The 11,910-nt window shown below is 39.7% G+C and overlaps 1 protein-coding gene across 1 annotated transcript; it reads left to right on the top strand.

The window, feature by feature from the left end:
- Window positions 1-10,014: 10,014 nt before the first annotated feature.
- Window positions 10,015-11,243, top strand: LOC137103077 (gamma-crystallin M2-like). The gene has a single exon (XM_067483102.1). The coding sequence runs from the start codon at window positions 10,577-10,579 to the stop codon at window positions 11,129-11,131; it is 555 nt and encodes a 184-aa protein (XP_067339203.1). The 5' UTR covers window positions 10,015-10,576; the 3' UTR covers window positions 11,132-11,243.
- Window positions 11,244-11,910: the final 667 nt, after the last annotated feature.

Genomic DNA, 11,910 nt, shown 5'->3' with positions numbered 1-11,910 from the left:
TCTTTATAGAGAACACTAAGGAACCTTTATATGAATGAGTCCAATGTGACCTGGCTCCTCTGCTGCCTTTATGTTTCAGTACTCAAGCTCTGCAGAGGCTTTAACAAGCCTCATTCAGGTTATAAATCTTACAGAGCTTGTCAGGGCCCAGGTCCAAGGCAAACCCTCCCGGAATACAGGACATGACAACTCATCTCCTGGAGTACAGGTCACATAGTGAAGATATGCATAGAAGCACATCCAGTCAGTCCAAAAGGGACAAAAACGACACAGAAAAGCTATTATTAATGAACACGTATTTGATAAATTTAACACCTATTGGGGAGTTGTGGTTAGTATTAATCAAACTTGAATTTGAGATTAATTAATGAACTGTGAAGTCACTAGACTGAGACTGATGGTGTTTCTCTCATGTTTGGCTGCTTAAATGTCCATTTCAACACCATCTCCACCTGTACCTGCTCCATATCTGTCTATTCACTGTTTACACTGGCTTTTATAAATGTTATCTTCATCTTATCATTGCTTTTAATAAACATATAAGATGTCTCTGACTGTACGGTATTACTACTTATATATATATATGCTATAGTATAGAATATTTATTGGTGGATACCATTATGTTTTCTTAAGTTAAGCCAATAAGGTTGAGCTTAGCAAAGCAATTTCCATCTGGGATTAATAAAGTTGTTTAAATCTTGAATAAATATGTGCAAATGATTATCAAGACCACATTTCATAGTTTTAGAATACACCCAAACAAAAAAGAAACTGTAAACTAAATCTGTTTCCTGACTCATTCTTTTCGTATCCAAAGCAAATCCCCAGAGCAAATTAGTGTTTTTGCAAGCTTTCTATTAGAATTTCAAAAATAAGTGGATGATGGGGTGAAACTGGAAAGTGCTTTTAACAGCTGTCTAATTAGAGCTTGTTTATCCACTCATCATTCCTTCTTTTTCTGACTGTGTATCTCCCACTTGTGGAAATGAAGAGCCAATGGCTATTATAGCCTTGTGAGTGCTGTTTGCTTTTTTTCATGGGGTTCACCACAGTGACAGACAGAGCTCAGCCTCCCTCTTCCTAGCTGGTCTATTTACCACAATACAGGAAGTGAGTGTTTTGTTTGGGAATACACAGAATGCCAGAGGAGGAGTACGAAACCAATTTCTAAAAGGCACTTACACCAAACCAACCCATGGAAGAAATCAGGAACCATCAGCAGAACTATACAATTCCAGTAGGAGGGTTGGAAAAGGTCTAATCTTTGGGGGAACACTACCCAGTGCTCAGCTGGAAAGGAATGCGCCCTTTCATAAAGTTGAATTGAAGGGATGGCTGGCATGGAAATAATAGGGGAAGAAGTCACATTTTCCTAGATTCTCAGGATGGGGGTGAGGCGAGGGAGAGCTTAAACTGGAGCACCTTGAGTCTTTGTAATCTTTTCTATTGGGAATCGAAAACATCTGCACTACATATGCACTTCCATTTCATTTTAGAGGTGTTGTTAGTCCTTTAGCTATATTCAGAAGTTTTCTTCTCACTTTTCTTAGCAAAATCAAATTTATGTATCACCAAATGGTGTTGTGTCTGTGTTCTTGTTAAAGATGTATAAATAATTTTTTTCAAAAACCCTTGTGACCATAAGACAAAAAACCCAACATAATGCTACAAATCAGGCTTCTTTTAGACAGTCAGAGGCTCAAATTGATCCAAAAAGGTAAAAACATATTTCCTGCCTGAAAATGAAAGAAAGTAGCGTGCAACATCAAGGCTTCTTTGTAATACTGTAAGACACTAGCATAGCTTAAAACAAATTAAGTTATTGAGCGAAAATTGTAATATGAAAGCAACACTCTATGCTGACATTCAGTTTGTGTGGTAGTAAAGTCTGTAAATGAAAAAATTTGTTTCAACGTACCAAATTTACTTACAAATATGAATAAAAATCGAAGATCTTATTTTTAAAAGTTTTGAGTAGCAGTTCAAAACCTACAGCTACATCGTGAAAAGAGCCGATCAAGAATTTGCTTGCTAGAATTATTCACATACTATGAATAAATAATTTATTAGAGATTCCACCTGCTGAAACTGATGTGAGATCAACTGATGGTTCAACTGAGTAAATCTCTCATTCTTGTTAGAACCACAGAACCACTCATCTCACTGTGTTGTTCTGGTGTTACAGTAATGATTCTTAACACTGCTAAACCATCTTTGAAAGCAAAGCGCACAGACACTTGACACCAGCACGTCTTGGCCTTGCATTAACTTAACTTGTGGAAGTGGCCCTGGGCAAGACATGGAACCCCCAACAGCCCGTCCCCATCCCCAACCGTGCAGTCACATTGGTGAGGGTTGTGTCAGGGAGGACCAAAAAAAAAGCCGCCACCATTGGCATCTGAGTGTGTGTGAGAATGGGTAACTGAGAAGCAACGTTGGAAAGCACTTTAGATTAAAGAACTATATAAGTGACCATTTACCATTTTAAATTGTCTGTTTCTCCACATATCTCTTCCTGCTTTCACCAGCCAGATGAGTTACATCAGTTGACAGGCTGTTCTGTTTGTTAAACATGATAAACTTTCTGTGTTACCCCCATTGCTTAGCAAGGCCCATTCATCAGAAAAGCATGCGTGACAAGACCACTCAACAGACTATTATGTGACAATTCCCAAGCCACAGGAAACAAACACATCCAATATGGCAGCCAAAACAAAGTATCTGTGGGTAAAAAACCTCTTGGTCTGCCTTGTTTCACAGGCCGTTCTGTTCGCTTACTACGTCAACCACTGCACCGAGAACAAGGTAACATTTCTCGTCCATCCATTCTATCAGTCTTAACACAATCATTCTAATTATTAAGATGAAATAGGCCTGAGCACCTACATCTCAAACTAAGTCTTGGAGCTCACATTCGGCAGCACCGTTTAAGAAAGACGTCTCTTCATACAACACACTTGCCTGTTTGTGCACAAGAATTTGTTTTTTTGTATTTACAAACAAAAAAATAATGACACTGGCCAATAGGTTTGTCAGTATACACAAGAACATTTGAGTATTGTTTTAAGGCAAGCATGAGAAAATGTGAAACCATGCTCTAAATGTTTGCCAGGCCCTGTTCAGATCTATGTATACTGTTACTGCCAGAGAGTAGCCTGGGAAAATGGAAGCCACGTCTGCATGTCTGTGGTTTTGTAAGGAGTCAGCTTTGCCGGTGTGACTGTGCCACACATGGTCTTGATATATATCCCCTTCTGCAAATATCATATAGGTGCTCAGCCTTCTTTATAGCTTATTCCAGACTAAATTGAAATGTTTCTAAATGCACAGAACAAATATATATACGCAGCATGAAAAGTAATAATGAGGCTGAGCTGTATCGAAAACTCTCTTCACTGAGGTCATGTTGACCAATTTAGTCATGAGCTGTTTATTCTATTCTCCGGCTTTGACTTAGAAACTGACATCATGTCCTCCCTTAAATCTTACAGCAACACCTTGGGTGGAAATTCTAATATTACCTCTGTAATTACCAAGAAGTTAGTCTACAAATAGCCAAAATACTTGCCTAATCATAGCATGCTATTCTCCTTTTCAACCACTGTGTTTGGTTAGTTTTTGTGCCACAAACACAGTTGGCACACATTTTCCAGAGGCAGCATGTCAGCAAACAGTTGAATCTTACATTAAATGCAATTCCATGTTTGAAAAGGATATGAAATACAGAAAGTGTATCATACCAGTTGTCACAGAAAGCTGCAAGTTCTGTTTCATGAAAACTTTAAAGGAATATTAAAAAGTAACTTCACTCTTAGATGTTAGAATCTATCGCATTATTCTGTAAACAGAAAGAGTTCACCACTCTCTCATAAAACTTACCCTACATGAGGGTAATGCCAGCCTGAGGTGCACCAGCATCTACAGTGGACATGTCCTACAAACTCAGCACCTTGAATAAATAGCTGTTTCTCTTGCTCTTTGCACAGCCTGTTAGGTCTCCTTGTACATATCTGCTTCACATCAGGATGTGGGAATGGTAATTATGGTCACCAAGTAAAAGATGGGGAACAGCAGAGGAGCACAACACTACTTTTTTCCACTGCCACCCTCTCTGTGCCAGCATGGAACTTTGTTGGATTGCCAATTATGCCATTAAAACTTTAATGGTCATTTACACTGTGTTAATGTATAAACAGGTATTTTTCGGCAATGTTTATTTTTAGTTATATATACTTGATAAACACACGATCTCATGCTTATATTTCCTGTTAATTTGCTTTTCAAGATCTGTTTTGCTGTTACCATAATTACTGCCTAGATTACATTCTTTCCAAACCAGGAACTATGCCATCCTTACACTACATTAAAATCCCAGTGTAGACTGAGAACAGAGACTGAGTTTGTGTCCAGACATTTTTAGCCTCTTCATGTTTTTGTAGTGTTGCAAGTGCAACAATTAAAGCAAATTTAACAAATGTGAATTTAAAATGACCTTCCAATTCTGTCCAATCAATGCAATTTGTACTGCAAATTTTACCTATTCTGTACTGTCCCTGAATGCCTCACATACAGTATGTGGAACAGAGGTAGAGATGAGAGCTTGCTAATGCTACATGGTCTAACTTGACAGTTTCACTTACCACTAGAAGAGACGCCAAAAAATATCCAACCTACAGCATATTATTATAATTTTTGGTTGTCAGGAAGGTCATAGCAACATTGACCTTTGATCACCAAAAACTAATGATTTATCCTTGGGTGTAACTGGAAATTTGAGGCACCTTTAATGAAATCCCCTCAAAGCATTCCTGTGAACAGCTCCTCTTTCAGTATCTCCACATCAATGGATGATTCCACCTCTATCACGCCTCTATTGTCATTACAGATTGTTTGGGTTGGCACTTCAGTGGACACAACTTGAAATTCTTTGCAGAACTTCCTTGAATTAAATTACTTAAGGTTCAAGGCCCACTTACCAGCTTTTTCAAGAACTTTAAACTGCATCTCACAAACCTTAATGGTGGTAAGTATTCTGTGTTATCATTAGGTATTAAATATTTGATTATGCTATAACCAATATGAAATTTAAAAGTACTGAAAAAAGTAAGCAAACAGTGTTTCTTATTATTTCTATTTAATATTTCAACTAAAGCAAATGTTCTAATAACAAATTAGCTTCATTAACATGTTAAACAATGTTTACCTACTGGATACCATCTTTAAAAGAGTGTGGTTGGGAAAACCCATTGGAACATGTTTTCACCGTCTTATGGTCCATCTGACATGAGCATGGGCCTGAGGAACTGTGTGACTTCCTGCATGTTGCATTTCTGCATGTTTCATGTTGCATTTCTGGATATTGTGGTAGACTGTGTAAAGAGACAAATGTTTCACAATCTCTTTTATCAAAGTGGCATGATGGTTTTTCATCCTCAGGGTTCAAAGGTCACACACATTAGACTGCTGTTTCCATGGCAGTGGAGGCTTCAGGGAGACTTCTCAGGAGTCTATAAATCATTTCATAATATTTTAAACTGTAGATAATGAAAGACCCAAATTCTTTACAATCTTGAAACTTGAAAACTTGAAATTGAACTTGAAAATTCTCAAAGTTTGGCACAAACAGTCAAGGCACAACCTGTCCAAGACTAAGCCTATTACCAGTTACCAATTCCCTGCTCACACTTGCCGGAGGCACTTACTCAATTATTTTAGAAACTTTTTAATTGTATTGTGCCTTTTTAGTCTTTTTTTCCAGCAGTGACTAACCATAAAGTGTCACAGCTGCTGAACTGAATTTGACTGTGCACAGAGGCACATTTTGAGGAAGTGGTTACATTGCATTTAAGTTCCTTTTCTGTACAATATGATGACTAGTCAAGACACTTAGATACAGCTCCCAATAACAAATCTACTTAGCTCTCGACTCAGCTTCCTTTTCAGCTTTAAATAGCCACAAGGACACATTCAAGCAAACATGAAACTCAGCTTTCTTTTCTGCTTTATGCCAATCACTTTAGGAGGTTTTCTTTACTAAAGATGGGGATGGAGTAGACTTTCCTATTTTGTAGCATAAACAGCAGTGAGAGTGCTAGGGCTGGCTGGGCTGGCCTCCAGCTGTGTGCCATGTAATGAGCAGCAATTACTCTGTGTGACATGTTAAGCATTAGGTCTCCTGCTGCCACTGCTGCAGTGTGTCAGTGTAGCCTCAGAAAGCAGCATGTGAGTCAGGGCTCGGGTTTTATCAGCAACTGTGGCACAGGAAGATGGAGCGGTTGTCCACCTTGGTTCAATCCCCACCTTGTCCAGTGTCAAAGTGTCCTTGAGCAAGACACTGAACTCCAACTTAGTTGCTCCTGGTGAGTGTTGGCCAGCTGCATAGCAGCTCCACCATCAGTGTAACAGTGTGTGTGATTGTAAGTGTGAATGGGTAAATAAGAAGTGTAAAGTGCTTTGAGTGCCAATAGGTAGTATAGTGCTATATAAGTGCAGACCATTTACCAAGTGCAGACCCTTCAGTTATCAGTGAACGAATCCTGGATCGACAGATTTGCTGCTCAACCTGTCTGCCTCACGGATTTTAGTTTCTAGCTTTTGTTTTTTTATAAAAACAGAGGGGTATGCTGAGTGAAGCAATGCTGGGTCCAACAAGAAGTGAAAGTGACACGATCACAGTTTACGTGAAACTGGCATCAGTTTCAGTCACCCAAAAGGGCTGTGTTAATGTCAGGGTTCATGTTTGAAGCCTTGTTTATCAGCTTTATTTCAATTCCCCCGCATTGGCTGTTGGTTTCAGGATGTTTAATACTGATGTGAACACTTTTAATGCTTGACTATGCCTGAAGTGCACCAAATAATCATTTGACAATTCTGAGATGATTCAAAAATCTGATATCCAATGTCACACTGTAAAAATTATGAATATTTGAAAAGTGCACAGCAAAAAGGGGGACATGGGAATATAAACATATATCATTCAGCGGTGCACTCATGTGCTAAGGAAGATGCCATGTGACATGACTTAATGTTGCAGAACAGGTTAAGGTTAAGGCCGTAGATATTAATTATAATTATTACTGTTCTATTCATTACTAATACAACATATCAGAACTGTATATGACTCTTCTCGTGTCAAAGCTGTCCATTTCAGGAATGTGTGGCCTATGTGTCTAGCCTGCCTGCATAAAAAGCTTTACATGCGTAACTGAAGCATATCTTGCCTGAACGTCTTCTGTGGTAACACACAAACACTAAAACTGTTGGTGCTGTTCACACTACTTTTCTAAACCTACAATACAAACTTTATATAAGTGGTGTTACAGGAAAGGAAGTACTGAAGAGTATTCTGACACAGTTTTTAGTTCCTGGTATTACAGAAACAAGGAGAGCAAAACACCACAACTGCTGGTCTGACCACTACAAACCACTAGTAATTAATGCAGCTGTGCTTCACTTGCATGTATAAATGTAAATGGATTATGGCTTATGGCCAGACAAAGAGACTAAGATGGGAAGGATGTGCAGCAAGTTAAGGTGATTAAAGATAAGGATGGAAATGTATTGAATGTAAATGTAAAGAGTAGTTGAAGCTCAGCTAAGGGCAGAGGTGAACATTTGTGAACAGCAATATGGTTTCATGCCTAGAAAGAGTACAACAGATGCAGTATTTGCTTTAAGGATTCTGATGGAAAAGTACAGAGAAGGTCAGAGGGAGTTGCATTGTGTCTTTGTAGATTTAGAGAAAGCGTATGACAGGGTGCCGAGAGAGGACCTGTGGTGTTGTATGAGGACGTCTGGAGTGGAAGAGAAGTATGTTAGAGTGGTGCAGGACATGTATGAGAGCTGTAAGACCGTGGTGAGGTGCTGTAGATGTGACAGAGGAGTTCAAGGTGGAGGTGGGTCTGCATCAAGGATCGGCTCTGACCCCCTTCTTGTTTGCTCTGGTGATGGACAGACTGACAGATGAGGTTAGACAGGAATCTCCATGGACTATGATGTTTGCAGATGACAATGTGATTTGTAGTGAGAGCAGAGAGCAGGTGGAGGAAAATCTAGAAAGGTGGAGGAGTCATTGACCTGCTCCGAGACAGGAACAGGAACTGAGCCAGAAATGGTGGTGTCCACCCGCTTTGAGACATCGGCAATCTCAGAGACAGGACAAACAGGAACTGGAGCCGGACAAGCAGCAGCTGACCCCGGCAACAGGACAGGACCTGGATGAAGAGAGACGGGACAAACAGGGACAGGACCAGAGCAGGAGGCGACATCGACCCACTCAAAGACGGGAACAGGAACAGAAGCACAGGCAGCATCAACCCGCTCGGAGACAGGAACAGGATCAGAACGTGTACAGGCAGCAGGAATCAGCAACAGAACAAGAGCAGGGGGCAGACCAGAGACTGGAACAGGACAAACAGCAGCCGACCATGCCCAGAGGAGAGATTTCCAGACGGGTACCCACCTAACTGTTGAAGACCCGAGTCCGGTAATGAGCCTGGGGTCTGTACCCCAAGAAGGACTTGAATGCCTCTGTGACATCCATAGGTAGAAAAAAAAGGAAAAACCATTTGCAAATTCCCTCAAGGTTGTCCTAACATATTGTCACAAGAATGAGACAGATGTGAGACCAGTGACCTTAGACCACCAAAATCGAATTAGTTCATCCTTAATTCCAAGTAGAAAATGATGTTAATTTTGAGAAAATTCACACAAGATTTTCCTGAGATATTGGACAACCCAATAATAAAATCCCTCAATGCATCAATCTTCCAAAGCTGCATGCATTTTATGCTGCAATGGATATCCCTTCCCTGAAGCTTCACAAAATGATAATCTCAGGTCAGCGCTATAAAGATGGTCACACACTTTCATATACACTTAGAAGTAAATATGCTGAAAAAACATAGGATTCAATAACTTTGTATGATAGGCAGTTTGAATTTTACATTTAGGAGATAGTCTTCTTTTTAAATCATTTGTTGTACTGAAAAGTAGGGGTAGGGCGATGAATCGGAGGTATCGATTACATAAATAAGTCGACTAACATAATGTGAGTCGAGGCTTCATAAACAGGAAGTAAGATGGCTGTATTTGGGATCTGGAATGTTGTGCGTAATGCGTGTGCTGCCCCATATACACATTGAAATAGGTACAACTCCCATTTATAGAGTGCGTGCAAACTATTAAATCCTGAAACCATTATTTCATTGGGTACAACGTTGTTGCATCATGACAGGGAACCCACACTTGAAGTGTTCAACAACCAAGTTAAGTTGTGAGTTACTGTCGGGGGCTTTGGACTGGTTTACAGGCTCACTGAAGGCCCAATCCCCATTGATGCTTAGATGTAGACTTGTTTTGATACAGAATGCAGAATTCAAAATGGTGGTCGGCACAGTGTTTGCTTTTCATATGCAGCCAAAACAACCGGGGAAACAAAGAGAAGTACGCATTTTGAGCAATGACTGACCAGTGAAGAACAACTGCTTTAAAGCTTTTTCTCTTTGATAACATGATTTTTAGACCAAAAGCTTGGTACCATTTTGTTCTTTAGATTTGTTCGGAGAGAATTGTGTAAAACACTTGAGGATTCAATAACTCTGTACCCCAGCAAATATCATAAAATGTAAGAAGGTGTAGTTTGTTCAGGATAAACTGGTGCAGTTGTGAAACACTTCAGGTGATTATGTGTTTGTCCATCGGCCGACCCAGGAATAACAATAAATAGGAAAATAATCTATAGATAAATCAATTATTTGAAAAATAATTGATAGATTAGTCAAAAAAATGGTTTGGTGCAGCCCTCAAGAAAATCTTTCAGTGGATTTCACCTCTGCTGAACAGATGATCCAACCAATAGCAGACACATTATCAGATTTAAAAATCAGCTAGATAAGTTGTAGTGAAATGGTTAATTATTTCCATCACTTGTTAGGCTAAATACTGATTAAAAACCCTGCTTGACACAAAATATTAAAAAATTATAGCTTTAATTAAAAGTGTAACATTTAAGATCAACTGCAATAAAACCCTAGCTATTGAAATGTTAGTGTGTATTTAAATTATATTCGTGCAGCAACTACCACTTGATTAATACAAAGCCGTAAAAAAACAATAGTCTCTTTAAGGCTGGATATTATTGCAGTAAAACTACACTAAACATTAGTAAATAAGAAAGTAAATAACAGCTTTGCAAAAACAACATTCACTCAATACAGATGATCTGGCAAATTCTTAAGAAGAGAGAGATGGTCAAACAAAAGTACAGCTAAGCTAATAATATTATTATGCCCTACAGTGATGAAGCTTTTGCAGGTGTTGAAAAGGGTTTTTGACTGTATTTGAAGGGAAACTGCCTCTCTAAGGTATTTTGGTGGAACAGCAGTAAAACAGTGGACAAACCTCAGTGCTCTATGGGCTTCCATGGCATGTTGCTGGCTCAGGCTGTTTTGACAAAGGGGCCCCTGCTTTACAACTATAAAAAGGAAGGTCTCCACCAGGTAGATAAGCAGTTCAGCTCCAAGAGCAGCAGCAGCAGCAACAGCAGTACTGCCTCCAGTGACAACACCTGCCAAAGATGACCTCCAGTGACATGAACATGATGAGCAGGATTATCTTCTATGAGGACAGGAACTTCCAGGGTCGCTCCTATGAGTGCATGAGCGACTGCCCCGACATGTCTTCCTACCTGAACCGCTGCCACTCCTGCAGGGTGGAGAGGGGCTGCTTCATGGTCTACAACCGCACCAACTACATGGGTAACCAGTATTTCCTGAGGAGGGGCGAGTATGCAGACTACATGAGTATGCTGGGCATGAGCGACAGCATTAGGTCCTGCCGCATGATCCCAATGCACAGAGGATCCTTCAGGATGAGGATCTACGAGAGGGAGAACTTTCAGGGCCAGATGCACGAGCTGATGGATGACTGTGAGAACGTCATGGACCGCTACAGTATGTCTAACTTCATGTCCTGCAACGTAATGGAGGGCCACTGGCTGATGTACGAGCAGCCCAACTTCAGAGGAAGGATGATGTACCTGCGGCCCGGAGAGTACAGAACCTTCATGAGCATGGCCTGGGGCGGCACAAAGTTCATGAGCATGAGGCGTATCACAGATTCCTGCTACTAAAGGAGGACTCATCATAGTGCAGCAATTACATTCTAAACTAATTCTTAAAAAATTGTTACAATGTGCACATAGAGATGCTTTTGTGACCTGCTTGAAAAAGAAAAAACACATAGCCAACACATTGAAAAACTAATAAAATCTACTTTGTTATAAAAATATGTTGGAGTTAACTCTGATCTTTCTCCTCTCTCCTAATTAATATTGAGATATAGTATGACAGTCTGTGTTAAATCCAGTGTTATTATGATTTGGATATTAATACTCGCCATACGCCAATGGTGGCTTGATTTTTAGTTGGCGAGTAGCCTACATCTCAGAGGACTATCTGCCACACTAGCAGATTAATGTACAACCTATGCTGAGGTTCTTTACCACATTCTGATGTACAGGTGCTGTGCTTCTGTTCTCTCTCTGTGTTTGTGAATGTTTGTGTCAAACTCTGACACACAAAAACACAAACATAAAAAAGGTAAGTTGTAATGACCTTTCAATCAACAATCAGTGTTAGAATAGCTGATTGAATAGTTCTCTGTACCAATGGTATATTAGTTGAGATGTATATTTCCTAATTTCTTGTGGTTACTTAACCTTATCATTCAACTTGGTGTATGGGTTTTACATTAAATAGCTGTATTCTCCTTCTTTCTGGCAGATGCAGCTGTCAGCGAGAGGCATTCAGGGACAGTGTATTGTGTAGGTCACCTGAGATTTAGAAACACTAAGGGTAGAATTTTGAGATCAAGACATGTTTTATTTTTTATTTAAATTAAAAATATGAA

Source organism: Channa argus, chromosome 17 (genome assembly GCF_033026475.1).
Source record: "Channa argus isolate prfri chromosome 17, Channa argus male v1.0, whole genome shotgun sequence".
Classification (NCBI taxonomy): domain Eukaryota; kingdom Metazoa; phylum Chordata; class Actinopteri; order Anabantiformes; family Channidae; genus Channa; species Channa argus.
The sequence above is the reverse complement of the archived record's forward strand: the minus strand, read 5'-3'. Positions and strand labels throughout refer to the sequence as shown.